The 25,382-nt window shown below is 44.0% G+C and overlaps 2 protein-coding genes and 1 pseudogene across 3 annotated transcripts in view; 1 reads left to right on the forward strand and 2 right to left on the reverse strand.

Annotated features, from left to right (window-relative positions):
- The window catches only part of CCDC3 (coiled-coil domain containing 3), a 102,513-nt gene that overhangs the window by 14,481 nt on the left and 62,650 nt on the right, over window positions 1-25,382 (forward strand). For both annotated transcript variants that reach the window (XM_037065999.1, XM_037065998.1), the window contains one exon: window positions 701-875. In XM_037065999.1, the coding sequence (XP_036921894.1) occupies window positions 701-875 (175 nt within the window). The remainder of the gene's footprint in view (window positions 1-700; window positions 876-25,382) is intronic.
- Window positions 10,569-10,992, reverse strand: LOC119000842 (thymosin beta-4-like). The gene has a single exon (XM_037066000.1). The coding sequence runs from the start codon at window positions 10,990-10,992 to the stop codon at window positions 10,861-10,863; it is 132 nt and encodes a 43-aa protein (XP_036921895.1). The 3' UTR covers window positions 10,569-10,860.
- Window positions 13,195-18,274, reverse strand: LOC119000781 (ankyrin repeat family A protein 2-like; annotated as a pseudogene).

Below are 25,382 nucleotides of genomic sequence, written 5' to 3' on the forward strand. Positions count from 1 at the left end.
CCCACTGAGACGGATTCTGGCCAGTGTCACCGGGAAAAGTGGCAGTGGTGACCCACTGGTGAGCTGAAGTGTAACTTCTCTCTCTCCTGTTCCTTTTTGTGACTTTATCTTTTCAGCAGGTCATTTACACTAGGCTCAATAAAAAAGTTAACTAACATTTATACTGCACTCACTTCATGCCAAGTACTTTATTTACTTACATTTTCTAATGCAGTCCTCACAGTGCCACCAAGAAGTAGGTGCTGTTATCTTGTTTTTAAAGACTGGAATACTAAAGCTCAGAATTTTAAAAATTTGTTTCATGTCAGACTGAAGGTAAGTAGTAAGGGTAGGATTTGAACCTGGGTCACTTCAGCTTGCCTTCCTCACACCAAGAAACAAGGAGCACCCTCTAGGAGAAGGAAGGCCTCTTGGGAGATATAAAAATAGGTAAACATATATACATGCAAGCAAGCACTTTCCCCCCTGCTTTACCCAAAGTCACTTTTTTTAAAAGTCATTTATTTGAAGACCTTCAGAATAGATGCATGTATCTGAGGAGAGAAATAATCAGAAACAGGAGCTCCTCTGATGAGAGCCCAGTGAGACGACATTGTGTAATTGGCAGGACTGTCTGAGTCTTCTCTGACGCTTGATTAAAGCTGGTGCACCCCATAGGTGTCCAGTCCACATCTGCTTTCTTTTTTGTCTTTCCCACCAGGATGGATGATAATTATAACCTCTTGCCTCATGGAGTCAACTTCCAAGATGCCATCTTTCCAGACACTCAAGAGAACAGAAGGATGTTTTCCAGCCTTTTCCAGTTTTCAAACTGTTCCCAAGGGCAGCAGCTGGCCGCTTTCTCCAGCGACTGGGGGATCCAGGAGGACAATAGGGTAAGAATTGGCTGTGTCCTGTGCAGCAGCAACGTGATCGAAAAGCCACATCTTGTGTGAGGTTTTTAAAAAGCATTTATTTATTTATTTTTAGAGAGAAAGACAGGGAGAGAAACATTGATGTAAGAGAAAACCATCTATCGGTTGCCACTCATAAGAGCCCTGAGCAGGGACCAAACCTGCAACTTGGCATGTGCCTAGACCCGCAATCAAACCAGTGACCTTTTGCTTTGTGGGATAGCGCCCAGCCAGCTGAGCCACACTGGTCAGGGCTTTATGGGTGTCGTGACCAAAGGAGTGAAGAATACTCTTCAGATGCCCAGATCAAAGAGTGTTAGCCTCTCTTCTCCGTCCCACCAGCGGTTAGAAAACGTTGCTCATGAACCTCGGGTTTCTGAGGCTTTGCCAGTTGGCACGGGGTCCCTCACAGAGTGTGGGAACAGACAGGAAGAAGGCTGGCACGCTGCACCTCGGTTCCTCCTTCTGTAACGTGGAGTCAGTAACAGCATCCATACCGTGGGGCCGGTGCTGTGTGGTCTCACTGTGTGGATGTATGAAGGTCTAAGTCCTTAGCACGGTGCTTGACAGAGTCAGCACCCTGCACACGTGGGCCCTTGTGACCGCCATCATCACCATCGTCATTATTGCCCTGGTGGTGTTCTCGATCGTGTAGGACTCGAAGAAATTTTCTGAGAGGAAAGAGAATGTCCTTAAGGAAGTGAAATGGAATTTTACCACAGCTAACACTTCTGTCATGTTGTTAAGGCACACAGGTACAGGGTGGACACAGTGACTGTGGTGTGTAAGGGTCAGGGTGGTTTGGGGGATGAAGACATAAAAGGGGGAATTTTAAGGATCGTTACTTTCCGAAAGCAATGGCGGCGGTGGAGGTGGGATGACTGTGGAACCAGCCCAGTCCCCTGGCTGAGACTTTTTAAGGCAAGGTGACAGACTGCTGGAGAGAGTTCTGCTGTGGGGATTTGGGGGCCTCCAGGAACAAGGACTGTTTTATGGGTTAATGAACCATTGCGCGTATTTGGGGGCTTTGTCTGAAGCCCTTATGGGGATGGGTTTGTGCAATGTGCTCGTCTCTTGTCTTGTGGGTTGGTCTAGGGATGCTGCCTTGTCCTCCCAGACTTCCCTGCCTTCTGCCCAGGACTCCTGGCACCTGGGGCCTTCTTCATACTCCTGCGCAGAAACTGTTAGCATGAGAGGCAGGTACATCCAGCTAAGGAAAACCATTTATTTTTGCTTACTGGGTATTGTGAAGAGCTTCTTCCCTTAGACCTACTTTGTTAATAGCAGTCTAGAATCCTCTAACCCCTCTCCCTGGCTTGTCAGGATTTCTCCGACACCTGTCCTATATTTTGCTCCCAGCATGGTCTCAAGCTCCCGTTTCTTACCCTTCTTAACCTGTACCGGCCGCACGCCTTTTGCCCTGGGCCCGCCAGGTATCAGCCTGAGTATCCCAAGCCTGAGCCATGTCCTAGGCCATTCCAGATGAAATCCTTTTAGGCACAGCCATTGGGTTCTCCGTTTTGTGGGAGCTTTGCTTATACTCCTAGATCCTCGATAACAACGCATTTATATGAAGAGATCAGATAATATTCCAAAAATATTTTAGTAGCTTAGCCTCACACTCTTTGGTTATATAACTTATTAGTCCAATGGTCACATAATGAAACTATTAACATTTCCTGGAATTAGATTTTCCATCATTTGAAAAACAGAACAATAGGGCCAGTGGAGAATTGTTTCAGTGTGCGGCAGCCCTGTTTCTGGTGGTCAGATGTTGGTCTTGGGCAGAAGTCTTCCTCGTTAGGCCTCTAATTGCCCTGGCCACTCAGATGCCGCCGGAGCGAGGGTGGCCACCTGACTCTGAGGAAGAGTCAGGAGCTTTGAGGGAGGAAAAAAATTGTTCCGGTTGCCGAGCTCCTGTGCAGCCGAATTTAGACATTTGATCTGACGTGCCTCGCACTTTTTAACACCTTTGGAAGCCCTTCCGTTTTTATCTGTCCACTTTGAAAGGTAGCACATCAGAGCTAAGTTAAATTAGGTAGCTAGCTTAGAATTTAATATCCTCTTTTGTCAATATTAGAAGTTACATTTTATGATATTCCTTGAGAAATTTTTAAGTACTCCGCAGTAATTAAAGTAGTTGTGGATTGATGATCTCAGAGTTGGGTGGAGAATTATTGACAATTAATTATTCCTTTCTTCAAAAAGATGTTAAGCATTTTCTTCCTTTCCTGTGGGAAGGTGAGTATCACACTGTCTCTCCTACCCAGGCTGACTATCTTCTGTCAGAAGGAATCTACACTGTCCCCATGGGGACCCTCACTCTAGGGAGGGGTCAGAAGAGCCGTTCATGAGGAAATTCCATACTCTTTTCCTGAAACACTAAGTCAGAAGAACCTGTGCACCCTGAGTTCACAACAGCATTATTTACAATGGCCGAGTGCTGAGAACAGTCTCCGTGCCCATCATTAAATGAGTGGATCAATAAACTGTGGTGGTACGGTGCAGCAGAAAAAAGAAGTACCTCCTACCCTTGGCAACAACGTGATTGGAACTGGAGAGCATTATGCTAAGTGAAGAAAGCAAGGCTGTGAAAGACTAATACCATGTGATCTCACCTATAAGTGGATCCTAATTAACAAAACAACAAGCAAGTAAAATATAACCAGAGACATAGACATTAGAAACAAACTGATAATAACCAGAGGGGAGAGGAGAGGGAAATTATGTGGGAAAGAAGGGAAAGGGTGGTAAATGAACACACGTAAAGGACAGAGCCAAAGGGGGATGGGATTGAGGGGGGGCTATGGGGGAGGGTGAGTTGTTAGAAAGTTGTGGTTTGAAACGGAGAAAACTGTATTCAAACATCAATAAAACGTGAATAAGAATTAAAGAGATAAAAAAAAAGAGCCATTCAGGTCACATTTTTATTCCAGTGGGAGTAGGTCTGAGGATACTTTTGAAAACCAGAGCCCATGAACCCTTCACATGTTTCAAGCCCATTTTAAGTGGCCCTGGACATTGCATGTTACACGTCTTTTCTTTGCATCGTATGCTGTATCATCCCTCATGAGATCGAGGAGTCCTTGGGCTTTCTACTGCTCGAGCTGGTGCTCTCGGCTTCCTGTTGGCCCGGATGGTGACCTAGGCTGTGGTTGTGACAGGCAGCTTTCAGTCTCTTCACTGACAGTTCACCCCTTCTCCGTGTTGGAGGGTCAGTGAATCTGGGACTCTAGAGTCCATCCAGAGGCTAAGAAATGGAAGAGGAGGAGGATTGCACGTAGGGAACCTTTGTGATGCACACCCAAGGCCTCGTTCACCTTGGTCCTCAGCAGCACAGCCTCCCTCTCCCTGGTTCCATTTTTGGTGTCCCACCCAGCCTCGGCAAGCAGAAACACAATCTTTCCAAAGTCGCCAGGGAGTCGGGAGTGTTACTGAGTGTTCAGTGCTGCTCTGCTTCAGTGTCATGGTGTTAATGGGACCTTGGGGGGTGCCTTTGGCAAGTTGGAGCATCCAGCAGACTTACTGGCAGGATTCTCTCTCCATACCAGCCAAGGACATTTTTCTTTCTTCTTTTCTATCCTGCTGGGTGAGTGTAACTGTCAAAACAGAAGTTGGATATTTTCCTTTCTCTGTAAGTACCGTCCCCTAGGACCAAGACCCAGAGTGACCCACACTTGCGTAGGGCTCTCACAGAATGTCATGGGGTTGAAATACAATTTGTGAGACCTCTGGCATTGCTGTTCTGAGTTGGGAAGGGTGAGGGAGCTGTTCTTCAAGCTGCATTAGAAGGAATATACACACAATCTGAAGATCTCAATTGGCTCTGCCATTTCTAAAGGAATGACCTTGGGAAGGGCCCTTCATTTCTCGGGACCTCAGTTTTCTCATCTATAAAATGGGGCTACAATATACTATGTTGGCCACAAGTCTGTTACATTTTTTCCATACAATGGCTTTACTAATGCTTGGTTGTCTTTAACTTCATTTGAAACAATTTTGTTAAATTGTATTGTGACAGCTGTCATATCAGCATGCATTTAAACATCAAAATTGATGAATTTTTGTGCAGCCATTTAAATATTGAAGATGGAAGAAAATATACAACTTTTTGGACATATTATGCTCTGTTGTTTCAGGAGAGGTGAAAACACAACTGAAACACAAAAAGAGATTTGTGCAGTGTATGGAGAAGGTGCTGTAACTAACTAGATGTGTCAAAAGTAGTTTGTGAAGTTTCTTGGTACTATTGACATTTTGACCAACTAATTCTTTGCTCTGGGGACTGTCTTATGTATTGGAAGATGTTCAGCAGCACCCCTGGCTTCAACTCACTAGAAACCAATAGTGGGAGATAGCTGACATATTCAAAATATCCAAATTAGTAGAGTTATTGATGAACATGAACAATGTGTGTTTTATTTGATGGAAAGACTTTTATTATTTGATGTCTTTTATTTGATGGAACAGACTTTTTGGCCAATCCAACATAAACTCTCAGGTTGTTGTAGGGACCGAACTAGAGCATATTGGGAAGTATTTATACTTTATAAACTGTAAAGGGTGATGTAAGACTTTATTACTGTAAGTTGATCATTTTGAAGTATGCCTTTAAAAATGATGTATTTTTAAAATTGAAAAAGCTTCCTGCTGCTTCCCAGGGGAGTGGTGGCAGTGTGGTGAGGGGGCGGATGGGGACGCAGGACAGGCAGGCCACCACGTGTGCTTTCATGCACTCAACAGAATGTACTGGATTCCAAGCAGGGGCACTTAACTCATCTGCTGAGTTAGAAACACACTCTCATATGGGTCCCCAAATCTGGAAGTATAAAGGGGGAGTCAGTAGTTTCTCTCCCACCTCTGACACCCATCTGTCCCGTTCTCACCCACCCTCGAAACAAGTAGCTGCTGTTCCTAGTTACTTATAAACATTCAGTGAGTGTTTTCATCCAACAAATAATGCAGCTGTGCATTGTTTGCTGCCTTTGACACAGGTGGCAGTGCACCGTGTGTACTTTGCTTTATTCATGAGAGTGTCGTGATCTTTCCATATCAATGCACGCACAGTTGCTTTAAATAGCTGCATAGTATTCTATCATATGGATGTGTCCCAATGTATTTAATCAAGTCCCCTATTGACAGGGAGTTAGGCTGTCTCCAATGCATTCCTGTTACAAGGACTAAGGATAGGTATGATATTGTACATTCCTCGTTTTGTGGGCTTGTTTAGTCTGCAGCAAACACTTACTGAGTACCCACTGTGAGGCAGTTACTGTGATAGTTAAATGTTGAGCAAACTACAAATTCCCTCATCCATAAGGTTTATAGTCGTGTTGGTGGTTGACAACAATCAGAAGATCATGTAAATGACTTTATAATTTCAGATGGAAATTAATGCTCCAAAGGAAATAAAGGCAATAATCAGGGAGTCTGACCTAGACTTAGAGATACATAAAGCCTCTGTTGCATTGATTTTGGACCTAAGATATGCTGGATAAAGAGGCATGAGGGGAGATGAGAGTAATCTGGAGAAGGACAGTCCATGCAAAGGCCCTGTGGTAGGTAGCAGGGTACCTGGTGTCCTCGAGGGAATGAAAGGAAGCCCCTGTGGTTGGAGCAAAAGGGATGAGGGAGAAGGATGAAGAAAGAGCATTAGTTAGGATCAGACCAGGCAGGGGATGATAGATCCTGGTGAGGATTTGGGCTTTGTTCTAACAGTAATGGGAAACCTTTTGTTTTGAAAGCAGAGTGATAGAATCAATTTACATTCTGAAAATGCCAACGGGATTGGAGGGGATCTAAATGCTATGGTGAGAACATGTAGTGGTTGTTATAAAGTTGCCAGATAGATACTGGACTATGAGGGAGACGGGGGAATAGAGTAAGGTGAATAAATTTGGGAGAGATTTAGGAAGTAAAAGTACGGATTTCTCTCCTCTTCCCCATCTTTCCTCTTCTCCCCATCTTTCCTCCTCCAACCCTTCTCCACCCCCTCTCTCCCTGTCTTATTTTCCAAATTAACATTTAAAATGCACATAACCGTAAAATTCACTTTTTATGATGAGTTTTTGACAAATGCACATGGTTGTATAATCACAAGTACAACTCTGATATAGAAAACTCCCGTCACAGAAAACCTCCCGTGTGCCGCCCCCTCACAGTCAGACCCTCACCCAGCCCCGCTCCTGGGAGGCACCGGTCTGCTCTCCACCACCGTGTGCATGTTTTCCAGACTGTCCTGTGAGCGAAATCGTACAGTATGTTGCGTTTTTTAGTTTGGCTCTTTTTATTTTTAATTTAGCAGAATGCACTGGAGATTCATCTGTATCGTGTGTGTCAGCAGTTCGCTCCTTTTTCATTGCCGAGAAGTGTCTCATTTTAGGGATCCACCTGGGTTTTATTTACCTGTTTACCCGATGAGAGATACTTAGTTTGTTTCTAGTGTTGGGCTCCTGGAACTTCTACACACATACAGGTTTTTGTGTGGACACGAATTTTGGTTTCTCTTGGGTAAATACCTGGGATAGGTTTGCTGAATTGTAGGGAAGTGTGTGTTTAATTTTATGAGAAACTGAAAAGCTGTTTGGGAGTGGCTCTGCCGTTTTTCACTCACGTGAGCACGTGTGAGCGCTCAGCACTGAGTCCCAGCAGTCTCTGGTGTTNGAGTAAGGTGAATAAATTTGGGAGAGATTTAGGAAGTAAAAGTACGGATTTCTCTCCTCTTCCCCATCTTTCCTCTTCTCCCCATCTTTCCTCCTCCAACCCTTCTCCACCCCCTCTCTCCCTGTCTTATTTTCCAAGTTAACATTTAAAATGCACATAACCGTAAAATTCACTTTTTATGATGAGTTTTTGACAAATGCACATGGTTGTATAATCACAAGTACAATTCTGATATAGAAAACTCCTGTCACAGAAAACCTCCCGTGTGCCGCCCCCTCACAGTCAGACCCTCACCCAGCCCCGCTCCTGGGAGGCACCGGTCTGCTCTCCACCACCGCGTGCGTGTTTTCCAGACTGTCGTGTGAGCGGAATTGTACAGTATGTTGCGTTTTTTAGTTTGGCTCTTTTTATTTTTAATTTAGCAGAATGCACTGGAGATTCATCTGTATCGTGTGTCTCAGCAGTTCGCTCCTTTTTCATTGCTGAGAAGTGTCTCATTTTAGGGATCCACCTGGGTTTTATTTACCTGTTTACCCGATGAGAGATACTTAGTTTGTTTCTAGTGTTGGGCTCCTGGAACTTCTACACACATACAGGTTTTTGTGTGGACACGAATTTTGGTTTCTCTTGGGTAAATACCTGGGATAGGTTTGCTGAATTGTAGGGAAGTGTGTGTTTAATTTTATGAGAAACTGAAAAGCTGTTTGGGAGTGGCTCTGCCGTTTTTCACTCACGTGAGCACGTGTGAGCGCTCAGCACTGAGTCCCAGCAGTCTCTGGTGTTGGGAAAAGGAAAGAAAAAAATGGACATTCTGGTGTGTGGTTGTATCTCACTTTCTAAAAAAAGATTCTACATATAAGTGTGATCACATGGTATTTGTTTTTGTCTCTCCATTTCACTAAGTATAATGCTCTTAAGGTCCAGTAATGTTGTCCCAAATGTCAGAATCTCCTTCCTTTTAAAGACTGAATAATATATTTCATTGTGTTCCTGTATCACAATTTCTTCATCCGTTCATCTTTCAGCAGAAACAGGTTGTTTCCGTGTCTTGGCCGTTGTGAATGATGCTGCAGTGAACAGCAGAGGGAGGATGTCCCTTCACCTTCACCTACTGGGCTCTTTTCCTTTTTTTAAAATTTTATTTGGATATACCCAGAAGCGGGGTTGCTAGCTATTATGGTACTTCCTTGTTTAATTTTTTGAGGACTCTCCATAGTGTTCTTCTTAGTGTTTTCCACAGTGGCTATGCCAGTTTACACTTTCACCGACAGTGCACAAGGGTTCCCTCTTCTCCACATCCTTGCCATCGCGTGTTACCTTTTATTTTTTGGGTAATTGCCATCCTCACAGGTGTGAGGTGATAGCTCATTGTGATTGCGGCTTGTGTTTCCCTGATGACTAGCTGCCTGTCTGTGTATCTTCAGATCTTCTGCCCAGTTTTAAATTGGGCTATTTGTTTTTTCTTTTCTTTTGCTATTGAACGTAGATATTTTGGATATGAAGCCATTACCAAATATATGACTTGTAAATATTTTTCCGCATTCTGTAGGTTCACTTTTCATTTTGTGGGTTGCTTTTGCTGCGCAGAGGCATTTTTGTTTGATTTGGCTACTTTGTTCACTTTCGCTTTTATTGCCCTTGCATTGGTGTCAAATCCCCCCCCAAAAATCATTGCTAAGACCATGTCAGGGAGCTCGCTGCCTATGTTTTCTTCATGGAGTTTTATGGTTTCAGTTTTATGACTTTTTATTTTCAAGTTTTTAATATATTTTGAGTTAATTTTTTTGTATATCATATAAGATAGTGCTCTCATTTTATTCTTTTGTATGTGGCTATTTAGTTTTCTCACCATTTATTGAAGTTTCTTTCCTATTGTATATTCTTGCTTACTTTGTTGTAAATTAATTGGCCGTATATGTGTGGGTTTAATTCTGGGCACTCAGTTCTATTCCATTGGTCTGTGCACCTGTTTTTATGCCAATACCACACTATATTGATTATTATACCTTTGTAATATAGTTTGAAGTCAGGAAGCATGATGCCTCCAACTCTGTTCTTTCTGAAGACTGCTTTGGCTATTCAGGGTATTTTGGTAATTCTATATGAAATTTAGAGTTGTTTTTTAAAGTTTTTGCCATGAGAAATGCCATTAGGGTTTTGATAGGGATCGCATTGAATCTCTAGATTGCTTTGGATTCTAGAAATCTAGAACACAAACATTTTAACAGTATTAGGTTTTCTAATCCATGAACTTGGGATATCTTTTCATTTATTTTTGTCTTCTAAAATTTCTTTCATCAATGTTTTAAAGTTTTTGTCGCACAGATCTTTTACTTCCTTAGTTAAATTTACTCCCAAGCATTTTATTCATTTTGATGCTATCATAAGTGATATTGTTTTCTTTTTATTTTTTTAAGTTGATTTTGAGAGAGACATTGACTTGTTTCACTTATTTATGCATTCATTGGTTGCTTCTTGTACATGCTGATTGGGGGTCAAACCTGCAGCCTTGTTGTATCGGGATCATGTGCTAAACAACTGAGCTCTCTGGCCAGGGCGGCATTGTTTTATTTTTTTAAAATTTCTTTCAAATAGGTCATTGTTGGTTTGAAGAAATGCAACTGATTTTTGTATATTGGTTTTGTATCCTGTAACTTATTTGGATTTATTAGTTGTAGTGTTTTGTGTGTATGTGTGTGTGTATGGCCTTTAGAGTTTTATACAATGCATGTACAATCATGTCACATGCAAACAATTCAATTTCTTTAATAGATAGGAGTAATCAGGTTATCTATTTCTTTTGGCCTGTTCCCCTGTGGCAGTGCAGATCTGGGGCTGGCCTCAGGACAAGGCTAGCTGAGAAAAAAAAGAGAAGAAAAAGGGAAGAAAACCAGGGACTTTTTTTTCATGTTTTAAAACTTTTTATTTGCATTTTTAAAAAATTGTGCATTCCAGTAATTAAAATCATATTAACAACAAAAAAATCGCACTCTGATTACGTTGCATTTTACAGCCTGCAGGACACTTTGGGCCAGCTTGGTTTCTACTCTAGATTTCACTGTTATCCACCCAGCTTCTCCCTTCACCAACATGCAAGTTCTTTTCCTACCCCGCCATCCAGAGAAGCCAATCGGAGAGGCAGGTGCGGCCTTCATTGTCAGTAGTTCTGATGTGAAAGGGGGCAGCACAGTCATTTAAACTGATCCAGCCTCTTTGCAGCTTACAAAGTTAAACAGCTAAAAGAAGTAAAATAAGAAGGCGATGCTAGTGAACTCTACAGTGCATATTGGCGGTGCGGGCCTCATTACGATTCGCCTGCTTGCTTCTCCTGTTCAGTCATTTCTTTGGAAGGCAGTGGATTTTTCTCTTGTGTTTCCATCTTCAGTTTTGACTTATCGAATTTCTCAGTCTTGGCCATATCGGGTTTATCAGACATGGTTCCGAGGAAGCTGAGGGGGGTGCATGAATGAGAGAGGAGTCCGGTCTGCTCGATGACCACTGCAGGATCCAGGGACTTTTTATACTCTGCAGTACATTGGGGCCCTCTTGCTGGGTATTCTGGGTAAGAATAGGGAATTTCTTCTGGCGATGTTGCTGTACAGTTCCATGATTCATTCCCTATTGGTTCAGGTCCCATTGCTGCTAATTGTTTAGTTTTCAGAGTCCATAGGTAGTTGCCTTTTGTATTATGTACAGAGAATTTTTAACTGTATTCAATGACAGTCATACCCATCCAGCTTACTCCATCTTGACTAGCACTAGAAGCTGATGTTTCTTTTTGACTATGCCCATTAAGAACATGCAGGCCGTAGCTAGGTAGCTCAGTTCATTAGCGTCGCCCCAATGTGCCAAGGATGTGAGTTTGATCCATGGTCAGGACACAGACAAGAATGAACCAAAGGATGAATAAATAAGTGGAACAACAGATCCGTGTCTCTCCCTCTCTCTCTAAAATCAATCAATCAATAAAGTTTAAAAAAGGACATTTGATCAAACTTGGGTAGAACTTACTGCAAGGAGGGAAAGAACAGTATTTAATTTCAGATTATCGGAAGCAAGTAGGAATGGGAACGATGATCTGTGGTTCTTCAAGTGAAAGTTGAGCCCTACCTGGGTCAAGAAAATCAGAACTCACTTTATCCAGATCATCCGTAACACCCTAGGAGTATCGGATTTAAAATATTCCTGGGACTTTGCTGCGATGGTCAAGTTCACCAAATTATTTGTTTAAGAACAAAGAGACCCCTTAGGGATAGAGGAGAATAACTTCAGTTTAATAGGTACCTGTGTACCTGTTAAGTATTGTTTTTTTCTGTATCCTTCTTTGATACCATATCAAAACTCCCAAAAGTGATAATTTCTTAAAAGTTAGTTTTGGTGCAGAATCTGAAACTTTGTCAGTGAACTTTTTGTATTCCTACATGAAAATCCATTACCCTGTCTTGCACTGCAAATAAATGTTTTTCCCTGTGCATGATTCTAAATGGCTAACATGATGAATTAGCCATTTAGAAAATTCAATTATATAGATCTTACACGTCAGGACTTTTAATTATGCAATATTAAAAAATCCACCAATGTCATCAAGAAAGTCTTTAAACATTGGGAATGTCAAGCACACAGTGGCAAATTTTCCAAAATTGTAATTTTTTGCTTGAAAGCTTGAATTTTATCACTGGCAACAAATAGTTGTTTTTTTGTTTTTTTTTGAAGTGGCAGGCTTCCTTTACCCATTTTTAAGAAAATGTCTTTCACACACTCAAATCCGAATACCTGTAGTTTGTCATTCATTCTTTCCAGTAAAAGTAGTGTCTCTTGAAGAAAGCCACTAGCTCAGCTCAGAACTCAGTCCCTCAGTTCCTCAGTGCCTCCCCTCAACACTACCTCTGCACTGCGAGGAGCTGCTGAACTAGTGCACTCCGTGTGCTGCTGATTTCTTTACACGGAGGCGCAAACGTGTGCCCAAGGCCAGTATTTAATTGAGTTTCACAGTTTCATCAAGGACATTCTTAAATTCTCTTTTGTTTTCTTCTCACAAGGCACTGAAAAATACAGTGACTATTCGTGTCGTTTGGTGCCACTGCCGTGGCTCGCTCTGGTGCCACCACTTTTCCTCACCGTTGCTTTTGCATCAATAGCATAAATGTCAACACAGTAAAAAAGACATCTTAGTAGTATTCTGGAAATAGATGTGATCTCATGAACCCCCTGAAAGGATCTTGGGATGCCCCAGCCATCTGCAGACCTCAGGTACCACTGCTGTAGACCAGCTCGGTGATGAGAGAACGGCACGAGAGTAGGTGTTACTTGAGATGAACACTCAAGGACGGGGATCCTTTCACAGTCTGAGCTAAGGAAGGGGGATGTGTGACATCACAATGGGGCCCAGAAGTTCAGAAGACCTGGAGAAAACACTTATTGAAATGATTTCGGCCATTGGGCCTCCAGCATGGAGAATAGTGGGAAGTTGCAGAGGTAGGGCTGGGTCAGATCGCAGGGGCCGTGGGTACCTTTGGGAGGAATCCAGTGCTGGGGTTCAGGAGATTTGGATTCTAATCTGGACTGTCCCTACCAGCTAATACTAATCTAGGACAAATCCATTCATCCTATGAATCTGTGTTTGGTACATAGCACATGCTCAATAAGTACTTTGTTCATTGAAATTGTTATTTCTTTGGGGGAAAACTAAGTGGTTATATTTTATTTTCCTGAGGGTTCTATAAACACTGGAATTATTTCTGTTGTTACTCTCACAGTTGAGTTGACTGAGGCCTGATAAGGGAAATGCAAGGTGTGTAGACAGTGACAGAACCGGAAGTGAGGCCATGGTCTCCTGACTTCCGGTCCAGGCTATTTTTGTTTTCCATCGTGCCTGCTCACTGGTCTCCTGCCTCCCGTACCTGAGACACTTTCTGCTTACACAGCAACTGTCGCTGCCCTGACCCACTTCCTACCTGCTGTCCTTAGCCAGCTGGTCTGGTTTTGTCCTCCAAGAATGCTGTTAGCACACATTTTCTTTGTGGTGCTTATCCCAGATACAGTTAAGCAGTCAGCAGGACAAAGTTCTCATTCTGGTTTGTTGACTAGACTTGAGGACACTGAGTGTCCTCATTTCTTAATTTTATTTCTTTTCTTACATGATAACGGTCTGTCCCGAAGCCTTTCCAGAGGACCTCAGTACTTACTTATATACTAAGATGGAGGGGGAAGCAATCAAAATGAAGTCTGGTCTTCCATCCTGGGTCTCCTTTGTCCCCAAAGAGGAGAGTCCTCCATCCTCCACCTGGCCTCACGAGGACCTCCCAGTTCCTGGAGTTTCTGTGGAAATGTGCTCCAGTCCCAAAATTAAATTAAAGCATTCTGAGAGTCTTTCAGACCAGCAAATGGAATTTCTGACTTTTGTTCCTGAAGTCTGTGGTTGCTTTCTTCATTACATTCTTTCTCAATGTCTCATTGTCCCCATGTGGACATGGAAGCTGAATGTGTTGACTCTCCTTGCAGAAGCTTTGCCAAGAGGCGTGAGAGGTTTGTAAGTTCTCTGGCCATCAAGCTGCAGTTTTAAATCAGAAATGATGATCATTTATCTCCTTTCTGCCTTGGAAGCAGAAAATCTGCCACCATCTGAGCTCCCCCTCTGGACATCTTAGCTCGTGCAGACTTCTCTTGGAAGGGGAAAAGGGCCTTTGCCTTTATGCTTTCTTCTTCCCCACACTCCTCTTCCCCAAAAGCCCTTCACTTCTGCGTCATCTTTTTTTGTTGCCCAGCAGCTTCAGCTCTCCTTTCTCAACCTGCACTGTGGTTTTGCCGACAGAAGAGGACATATCTGGGCTTGGATTGCAGTGGTTAGAACAAGCACTGCCTGTGAATCTTGGGCAGAGGTCTCATGTCTCCCCACACTGCTCTGGCTCTCACTGGACAGACCCTCTGGGATGCTGTCAAGCTTCAGTTCCCCTGGCTGGATCTCATCTTTCTTTTATTTAAATCAGCTGTGACACCTGGCAGAACCACGCTCCCCCCGAGGGCCTAGGCAACCCCAGATGCCACCAGCATGTTCCAGGGTCATTGTCTTCAGAGTGCACGCAGGCCATTCCATTTACTTTGTACAGACACAGGATGAAGAATGTCAGGGCTAGAAGGGAGCTAAGAAGTCATGTAGTTCAGCCCCTTAGGGCAGCATCATGAAATAATTTTATAGGAAAACGAAGACTCACTCCACAGCTACAACTGTTAGCATGTGGCCTAGTGATGCTGTTTTGACTTTAAATAAAATAATCCTAATTTCAATGCTAAAAATATTTTCTAAATGTTAGCAGAAACTAGCACAGGGTTTTAAAAATGTGCCAACCTTTTTCATACCTTTGTCATGCTGAAAGTCAAAGGCAGTGAACCAACACATACCTGCAATTATGTGTGCGTGCATACACAGAAAGGAAGGGAAGGGCATCCTTGCGCAGATCAGGTGGTAACTCTCTGGATGCTTTCTTTGTTAATTCTATTTTTTTGACCTGAGAAGAGGGTCCTTTTCCCATTTCCTTGCTCTGTGGCCAGAGGGAAGTGTTGATTCCTGTTTTCTGGGAAAACAGGAAAACAGGTCTGAAGACCAGTGTGGTTACTCTGTGCTGTCTATCTGTCCATCTCTCTGTCATGTTTTCTGTTCTGGGTTCTCCCAGCAGGCCTCAAGCTGTCTGCCTGCCTCAGGCCTCCCACCTGGCCCCTGTTCAGTGCTGTGTTCACCAGGCTGCCCAGACTTCTGCTGATCTGTGCGATGCCAACCACCCCAAGGCTCTGCGGGACAGTTGAAACTGATCTTAGTGAATGCAAGTTAAAGAGTTAAGGAATAGTAATGGCATTATTTATAAACATGTGCATTTTAAAGCTTTTGATCCCTTAATTCTAAAAAATGTGAGTGCAACAGACCACTCAAGCAAGAGGCAGAAAATAGCTTTTCTTCTCTGGATGATGCATTGAATCACTCAAGCTATGTAGCTGACACCACCCATGCACCAGCCACATGGAGCTCAGGCTGAGTCCCTTCCTCAGTCCTTCTGCCTAAGGCAGACTATACCCACGTGTACTCCAGGTGTGTCTTTCATGAGCATTTATCTGTCTATAGCTAGGTCATAAGCTACTAATGAAAAGGCTTTCTATCTTTTAAATCCAGTTCTTTTGCACAAGCAATAGAAACTTAATATGTGTTTGTCAAAGATGAAATATTACTAAGGCTGAAGGAGTCAGCAGTAAGTCTTTCCCAGGGTTTAGAAACTGCTTATACAGCCTTACTGGAAAGGACCTGTGGAGGCTTGGATTTTGTGCTGCTTAGAAACACCCATTAGCTGAAACCCTCCAGTGAAGGTGGTTTCTTCTCCCTCCAGCCAATTCCAGTTGCAGGTAGGTTTCTCTCATGGCTGGAATTTCTGCTTCCTGCAGAGACCTGCCCGGGAAGTGAGCCTTAGGTGCTTGTGGTCAGCACTGCTGTCAGCTCCTGACTCAAGGGGGTTGTGGATTTGCTCTCTTCCCTTGAGAAGCAGTTCTCAACGCTGGTTTGGAGAGGCGTTTAGGATTACACAGAAAAAATGGAGAAGGCACTGCTTACCCTCCTGGGGACACTTAAAAGTGGTGAATGCCGCTGGCTCAGACCGGGCCCTGCGGCTGTGTCCTAATACCACTGCAGACGGGTTCTGTGACAGTGGGCAAGTCATTCAACTTTGCTGAGCCTCCACTTTTTCTATAAAACTGGGGTATTTTCACAAAGGTTATTTCAAGATTTAAATGAGATATTCATGCAAAGAGCTTGGCACAGAGCAAGAAGGGGCCAGCTGGTGAATGGGAGCTCTATAATTTGGTAGATTCCCAAATGCATTTGGCCTGTGCATTTTGACCCATTAAATTGCCGTCACGGAATGGTGTGTGGGGGGTAGAGCTTTCAGACCAGGAAATTTGGGTTCCAGGTAAACACCNGGGACACTTAAAAGTGGTGAATGCCGCTGGCTCAGACCGGGCCCTGCGGCTGTGTCCTAATACCACTGCAGACGGGTTCTGTGACAGTGGGCAAGTCATTCAACTTTGCTGAGCCTCCACTTTTTCTATAAAACTGGGGTATTTTCACAAAGGTTATTTCAAGATTTAAATGAGATATTCATGCAAAGAGCTTGGCACAGAGTAAGAAGGGGCCAGCTGGTGAATGGGAGCTCTATAATTTGGTAGATTCCCAAATGCATTTGGCCTGTGCATTTTGGCCCATTAAATTGCCGTCACGGAATGGTGTGTGGGGGGGTAGAGCTTTCAGACCAGGAAATTTGGGTTCCAGGTAAACACCTGTTTATTTTTAACAGAAAATGTACTTTATTTATAATACTTTATAAACAATCACACTGTGCAATTTTAACTTAATAACAATTTTTTTATGAATTTATTTCAAACCTCATATCAAGTCAATGAGTTAATGCAAGAGTAAAAATAGGGTAGAATAATTTCTGGAAAATGATAAGTCACAACACTCAATGATATGATATCATGATATGATAGTTATTTTATGATAACTATCTGTATCATAAAATTTACATGCCACAAAACATTAATTTATAGTTTTATATATGGCATAAAACACATTTATTTAAAAAGCATCAAGAGTAATTCTATTATAAACCAGTGAGTTACTCAGAGGAATATTTATTAAAGCTTACTAAAAATCAGTAAATATTCCAACTACAACTGAGCTTAAAAATTATAAGTAAGCAAAACAGTTGTTTGTAAGGGCCAAAAAGTAAATGGGAGGACAGACAGCACTCTCTGAAGCCGGGCAACTGCTCCGTATTTTGAAGCAACTTCAGTAATGTGATTCAACGAACCACCAAACACTTCCAGAGGCAGGGCTGCAGCTGAATCCATAGAATTACATTCTGAGTCAGTTTCAATGGTCGGGTCAGCTCCATTTTCTAAAAGCATTTTTACACATTTTGCATGCTTTCCACATGCAGCGTAGAGCAAAGTTGTGCCTCCGTTCCAATCACACGCATTGACAGCAGCGCCGTAGTCACGCAGCATTTTGACCATATCTGCGTAGCCTTTCCCACGGGCCAGAGGCCGTGCCTTCTCCACACCTTTTCCTGAGAGCTGGGGCTCAGCACTGTTCTGAAGTGAAAGCTCTATCATAGCAATTTGACTGTGTGCCGTAGCCCACATCAGAGGAGAAAATCCGTCTTCATCCGTGTGTGTGACTGACAACATTGTCTTACAGTTTCTTGATCCCTAGGAGGAGCCAGGTAGCGAATTTCTCGCTGAGCAGCCAACTGGTGAACGGTAAGAATCAGCCAAGAGAAGTGTGCTTGAGACCTCATTTCTACAGTGCTTGTCGGTTAAGGGAGCTGTTTTAAGGGTGGGAAGTGCTTAGTTGCTGAGGGATTCCTCACTTGGACTCCCGGGGAGGAGATGCATGGATATTGCATTCAACTTTAAGTAGGATAAATGCCACCTCCAGGTCAGAGACAACCTGATCTTGAATATTTTTCCTACCCTTTTCTTTTAAGGACTTTGCCAATCAAGAACACATACTCATACAAAATTGATTAGGCACTTTGAATTCCATTCCCATGGCAACACCCTGAGCTGATCCTTCCACCAGGAGTCCAGCCGGTGTTCTACGTTAGCCTCTGGGTGCCAGTTAGACTGTCATGGCTGGGACACTCTTCCGCTGCACTCCACGATCCAGATGTAGCCATGATTTCAACTGTAGTTTCAATAATTAAAACATTGCTTCATAATTTCCCCTGGGTTTTCTAAGAGTAGTATCTAGTGTATTGTCGAAATTAAAAAAATCCACAGCAGGCGGTCCCCAGGACAGCAGCAGGAGGCTGAGCTGGTGGGAGTGCCGGCCTCATGACCACCTTCCGCAGCCAGCAGTGCATCAGGCTTGTCCATCTATGGCCGGAGATTCACTACAGGCCCCTGAGTCCCAGCTTGTTCGGTCTTGTGACTTCGCTTCTGGTTTCTTCTCTCACTTTCTGGACAAAGAAACATTTTGCATCATTGCCTCTAAGAGGCTTTCCAGGTCCTTTCCCACCACTGTGCTTTGGGGTGCTTACTGCTGGAGCATGACAGAGACATGGTCATTTCATGGGGCCACTGAGTTGCCAGAGCAAGGCCCCAGCCTCGCCCTCAGGTCATGTCACCTCTTCCCCATCCACCTGCCTTCCTGGCCAGCCTGGACATCTCTTTAATGTTGCTCCTCAGAGGGTTGGCATGGAGGGTCAAATGCCTGGCCCATTTGGGGGTGTAGGAGTCTCCCTCTGGGCAAAGGTGTGGGTTTGACTGCTGCCTGGAGAGAGCCCTGTGCAGAGAGAGCTGTCAGGACAGGTAGGCTGGCTGGCTGGATGCCAAGGCCTTTTGCTGCGACAGACCGAATGTCTGCGTCTCCTCAAAATTTACCTGGTAGCAGGCAGGTCTTGCTTTCCATGAGGTTGGTTCCTACCATTGCAGGAGCTGACAAGAGAGTGTCCTTGTCTGACTTTGAGGCCTCTGGGCAAGGGGGAAGTGAGCAGAAGTGAGCCCTGGGTCGGGCATGCATGGGGTTTCTCTGGGTAGCAGGGAGACCTCCCATAAAACACTCTGCCAATTCCTTTTACATGGGATTCAGGGTGGAGATCCTACCACTAGGAAAAGCTGGACCTTTCGGCCCTCCCATCCACCCTTCCTTTCTCCTAGAAAGATGGGGGTGGGGCATGGTCCTCTTGGCGAGGTGCAGCCTGGCTTTGGTATTCCTGACTATGAGCTCAGCTCACAGCTCCTCCGTGACTCATAACTGGAGCTCACTGTCCTGCTCCATGCCCTCTGCTTCCAGTAGCTCATGTTCTGGCCAGGTCATAATTCCCTGTCCACTCACCCCTCCCTTCCCTGTACCATCTGAAGGGTAGTATGAGGTGGCGGTTAGGTGGATAAAATGGCCACATACAGGATTTCCCAATTCCCTCTGGTTGAAATCTACCATCGGTCAGCTCCATCCACTCTGCCAGTGGCGATAACAGCAGTAAACATGCACTTTGAGAGCAAAACAGGAGGAGGAGAATATGGCCAGTCCCTGCCAGTGGGACAGTCATCTTGGCGGCTGTGGAAACAGACCTCTGGCCTGCACTGAAGTGTTCTATTCTTGTTCTCTGTTGATGTGGAACACGCCAGCCACCAGCCAGCTCAGCCACGCCCAGAAGGCATCCCGTCTCACAGATGGAAACTCCAGACAGGAAGTTTGGAAGCCTTGCCCTGTTTTTTGCCTGTGATGATATTTTGCTCCCTGTACTCAGCTGGCCTTTCCTATCCAGCATATTTCAGCAGATTTGAGGTTTGGGATGCTCTGTTCATCGCCCCTTATCTCCCACTGTTAGGGGCGCTATTGATTGTGCCTTTGACCATCTATGAACTTTCTATAGGATGCTGCCTAGTTCTTGGGGCACTTGCATTTCCCTTCTTATTTGACCTTTGTAACCATAGATGTTGTGACAGATGAGAACATGAAAGTAAGTGGCCCACTCAAGGTCACAGAAGTTGTTAACCACTAAAAGATAATTCATAATCCCTGAATGCCTGGTCTGGTGCTGTCATGCTTCTTGGGGGAAAGCTGGGGTCATGTGCGAGAGGCCTTGGGATATGAGACCTGAGTCAGGTGTGCCTGGAAACCCACAGTCCAGGCACACCTTGAATTTTTGCTCTTTGTAGATATTATATTTTTACAGATTGAAGGCAAAATCCTCCACCAGCAAAAAGATGATGATGTGCTTCATTGCAATACTTGCTTTATTGCTGTGATCTGGAACTGAACCCACAATGGTTCCAAAGATTGTGTGTACAGTAGAAGTTGGGTAACATGCAGTAAATGGGAGGGGAACTCAACACCTCACTGACATGAAGGCAGCAACACCTTTCTGGTGGCACTAGGAACCCACCAAATGATTGCTGCCTTTGACCTTGTAGAGGAGACTTCCATATTGCAAGAGCATGGTTGGATTCGCTTACCTTTTCCTGAGCAGACAGCACTGGCCGAGACAGGCCAGAATTGGTGGCATCCCTCAGGGCTCGAGAAAGAGGCTGGGCTGTGTGCTGCTTCCTCCTTCCATGCCCTTTTCTGTTGTTCAGAAATTGCTCAGGATGGACTTAGCTGGTCCCTGTGGAGCCTCCTCCCTGCAGCTGTGTGACTTACCCTGGGGGCGGCTGCTGCCTGGGTCTGTATCAGGGCTGGGCTGGGGCAGGGGCTTGCACTGTTACAGTATTTTGTCTCTTGCTTCCCCAAGGGCAGGTCTCATCTGTTCTCCTTTCCCTGATGATCCCTCAGACTGTTTTTAGCAAAAGAGGCCTCAGGTCTCCTCCTGGTTCCTAGCAAAGTACCTGGCACATAGTAAGGACTCAATACCTGGTAGCCGCTGCCCTTGTTCTTATGACCTCCTTTATTTCTCGAAACTCCATAAGCAAGGTGGTGATGTCCCCATTGTGCAGATGAGGAACCAGGCTTGGAGAAGCCTACCTGGTCCCACAGTCAGTGAGTTGAGGTGATGGAATTCGAACCCAGGCCTGACCACATCCATAGTCAGGTTCTTTCTGCTCTATCAGCCTACTTCCCCTGCTGTCCTGCTTACAGCAAGCCAAGCTGATTTCTGGGATTCCTCATTTTAAAAGCATATGGAGTGTGACCTGGGGGCTACATTGCAGGGGAAAGCTATGGGACAGCTTTCTCACCCACCCTCGTGGAAGGGGACTTGGGAAAAGCTAGGAAGGTGTCAAGGCTCCAGCTTAGAATGGGATGTGGCTTCAGGTCCAGTAGGAAACCCAGAAAGCCAGGCTGGGAAACAAGGCAGAAGTCAACCATGAGGTCTGTTACCCATGGCAGAAACTGGGGGGACTTGCCTCTGGTCAGCTTTAGAAATTGGAGGTGAGGTCAATGAAGCCCAAGTATGCTGCACACACTTAGAGTCTAGGCCTGCATGGCCATAAATACTATGTCAAAAGCAAAACAACAAAAGCAAAACAAAATCACAAGTGAGGTTGGGGAAGAGGGGTTGCATTTGAGGCTTTGGGGAGGAACAGTTTGTGGATGGTGTGAGGTGACAGTTTGACAATGAGGGTTACAGGCCTGCAGGCAGTTGGGGGTGAGAGATGGGGAGAAGATAACACTCCCAGCCTGGGAGCTGATGGTTGCAGCTGGGAGCTGGAATGAGTCCATCTGAGGACCAGCCACAAGAGTTTTGCGGCAGGCGGGTGTGGGAATAGGTACAACACTCAGGGAACAGAGAGGGGACCATGGGAAATGGTGGTGGGAGAGCCATGTGGTAGGGCCCACATGAAGAGAGAGCCAAAAGGAAGAGGGCAGTGGTGCCAAGAAATTCGAGTTATGGAAAGGACACTGGATTTGGTCAGGAAGAATTTATTGAGAACCCCCTGGGCATGACAAAAGAAGCTGTGCTCTGAGCCGGCAACCCAGGGGCCTCAGGGCATAAGTTGTGTTCAGAGTGCGTGGGCCAGTTAAGGCAAGAAAATGTCCTCATTCATTTTAGACAAGATATCAGCCAGTTTTCTTCTCTGTCTAAACATTGGTTCAGCTGAACACAGTAACCCTTTTCCTGCATGTCTCAGTGACTTAGAGCCCTGCTCCATGATGTAAACTAGTCTACAAGGCCCCGGGAGCAGGGAGGGCAGCAGACAGGTTGGGGTCTGATTGCACTTAGGGACATTCAAGGACTCTTCTTCCCTTCAAAATACGATAAATTGGTAGATTTATGTGTTGGAGTAATTAACCTTGACCCTGTGCTTCAAAATAGATTCCCTATTTACAACAGTAGGCACTGAGAAATTGAGAAGTAAAAGGCTTTAATGAATTGTCTAACTTTGCAAAGTGCTTTATAATTGCTTAGTTTATTAGTTTATTGAGTGGCTTTTAAAGAACTTTTAACAGACTTGAATTTGGGTAGAGATGTGGTGCTTAAGAATGAAAAATAAGACATTACAATAATGAAAGAATCAATATAATTATCTTCTTTGCCTGGCAGAAGTCTCTGAAGCTCTGAAGAAAATTAAAGTTGGGGCTTCCAATAAATTAAGCTATTTGCTAAATGTCATCAAAGTAGATAAGTAGTGTGTGTATAAAAGCAACATTTTCTTTTAAAAAATTTATTTTTTATTGTTGTTCAAGTACAATTGTCTCCATTTCCCCCCCACTACTCCCCCACCCCCAAGCCATCCCCATCCCTCACTCAATCCTACCCTTTTTGGTTTTGGTTTTGGTTTTGGTTTTGGTTTTGACCATGTGTCCTTCATAGATGTTCCTGAAAACCCTTCTCTCTCCTCCCACCCCCATTATCCCCTTCCCACCTCCCTTCTGGTTACTGTCACTTTGTTCTTAATTTCAGTGTCTCTGGTTATATTTTGCTTGCTTGTTTGCTTTGTTGATTAGGTTTCACTTATAGGTGAGATCTTATGGTATTTGTCTTTCACCGCTTGGCTTATTTCACTTACCATAATGCTCTCCAGTTCCATCCATGCTGTCACAAAGGGTAGGAGTTCCTTCTTTCATTTTGCGGTGTAATATTGCATCGTGTAAATGTACCACAGTTTTTTTGATCCATTCATTTACTGATGGGCACTTAGGTTGATTCCAGCACTTGGCTACTGTGAATTGTGCTGCTCTGAACATTGGGATGCATACATTCTTTTGAATTGGTGTTTTAGGATTCTTAGGGTATAATCCCAGCAGTGGAATTGCCGGATCAAAAGGCAGTTCCATTTTTAGTTTTCTGAGGAAATTCCATCCTGTTTCTCACGGTGGCTGTACCAGTCTGCAATCCCATCAACAATGTACTAGGGTTCCCCTTTCTCCACATCCTCTCCAACACTTGTTGTTTGTTGATTCATTTATATGATGATCATTCTGACTGGTGTGAAGTGGTATCTCATTGTAATTTTAATTTACATCTCCCTGATGGCTAGTGATGCTGAGCATCTTTTCATATGTCTCTGGACCCTCTGTATGTCCTCCTCGGAGAAGTATCTGTTCAAGTCCTTTGCCCATTTCTTAGTTGGGTTTTTTGTCTTCTTGGACTAGAGCCATGTGAGTTCTTTATATATTTTGGAGATCAAACCCTTGTCAGGGATCATTGGCAATCATGTTTTCCCATATGGTTTGTTCTCTTTTCATTTTAATGCTCTTTTCTTTAGCTGTGCAGAAGCTTTTTATTTTTATGAGATCCCATTTGTTTATTCTTTACGTCCCTTGCTCTAGGGGACATATCAGTGAAAATATTACTGCATGGAATATTTGAGATTTCATGGCCTGTGTTCTCCTCTAGGACTTTTATGGTGCCACGACTTATATTTAAATCTTTTATCCACTTTGAATTTATTTTTGTGTTTGGTGTAAGTTGGTGATTGAATTTCACTATTTTGCATGTAGCTGTCCAGCTGAAAGCAGCCTTTTCAAGGAAGAACTGCTGTGTTGTGGGAGGTGGAGAAAAAGTGGGTCCACGTTGGCCCTGCCTTGGGTGAGTCACTCAGGTCATTGGACTCAGAGCTTTGGAGGGAGACACTTGGGAGGGAAAGGATGAACAGAAGCACAGCAGCTAGAGATCTGGGACATTGTATGTGTTTATATATTGTGGACAGATCACTTAACATTTCTGGGTTTCAGTTCCCATGCCAGAGTCTATTTGGGATAACAAAACCTGCCTTCCCCCTAGGTTTGTTGAAAAGGCTGAAAGAGATAAGACACAGGTCAGTGCTCCCTATGCCATCAAGCATTATACACATAAAAGTATGGTGAAGTCTTTTCATTATAAGAAAATCTTGGCATTTCAGCAAGCTCAGTAAGTAGCCACCCACTCCCTCTCCCATGTTCTGATTTAATTGCATCAAAGAGTGCTTTTTTTTTAACTTATCAAGATGGTATTGGGAAACGTGGCTCCTATCTGCAGGTGAGAGGGCTGTTTCCAACTCAGGATTTGATGGACTTGCCCATCCAAGTAGGCACAGGTGGCCCCGGAAAACCACAGCCCATGTCCTCGGGCTCTGACACTTGAACATTTTCAGTTTTGATAAGAACACTTGGCAGGAAGTTTCCTGTGTTCACTTAGCTCCTAAAAGTATAAGGAGAGAGGGTGAGAATAAGCAAGTCCCTGTTCCTAATCCACCAATCTGGATTCATTTCCCATTCCTGGGGGTGTAAGTGAGGGGCCTGGAGAGACCAGAAACAGACCTCTAGTGAACAGTCCACCACACAGAAACAAGATGGCAAGGGAGACAATTTCTCCCCACAGATACTGCTGCTTGGACAGAACTCAGCCCTCAAGAGCTGAGGCTGTGGCCTCTGAATTTATTAAAACCCATTTGTATCACTCCCAGATGTTTCCTGTCCATAGACTGACAGATATATCGAGACACAGCCTTTTAGGAACAGCTGGGAGAGGTTGGCAAGGAGGACATAGAAGTAAGATGCTTGGATAGATTTCCTTTCTATACAGAAATTTAACAATGTGTGGTCACAAAAAAAATGAACTCTTGGTTTGCTTTCATAGAACTCAATGATTTCTCATTCAAAGTAATTATATTTTGAGTCTCATTTGAGTGGAGTGTACCTTCTCCACGTATCATTTTATAGCTCATGTAGAGTAATAAAGACTTCCTTTTGAGGGTGAGACATTTCTGGGTTCTGTTCTGCATTATATTCTCTTATAGCTGAAACCCCCATACTGTTAGTGTCCACAGTTGATGAACTAGTGATCACCTGAGAAAAGAAACTAGCAGTTAACAACAGATTACTACTATATTTATGTACTTTGACTCTCATGGCTACTCACT

The sequence above is a fragment of the Sturnira hondurensis genome, unplaced genomic scaffold (assembly GCF_014824575.4).
Source record: "Sturnira hondurensis isolate 20B ecotype Veracruz unplaced genomic scaffold, ASM1482457v3 Scaffold0016284, whole genome shotgun sequence".
In the NCBI taxonomy this organism is placed as follows: Eukaryota; Metazoa; Chordata; class Mammalia; order Chiroptera; family Phyllostomidae; genus Sturnira; species Sturnira hondurensis.

Excerpts from the sequence above, each read along its gene's own strand:
- LOC119000842 (XM_037066000.1), bottom strand. The coding sequence starts at position 10,992 with ATGTCTGATAAACCCGATATGGCCAAGACTGAGAAATTCGATAAGTCA.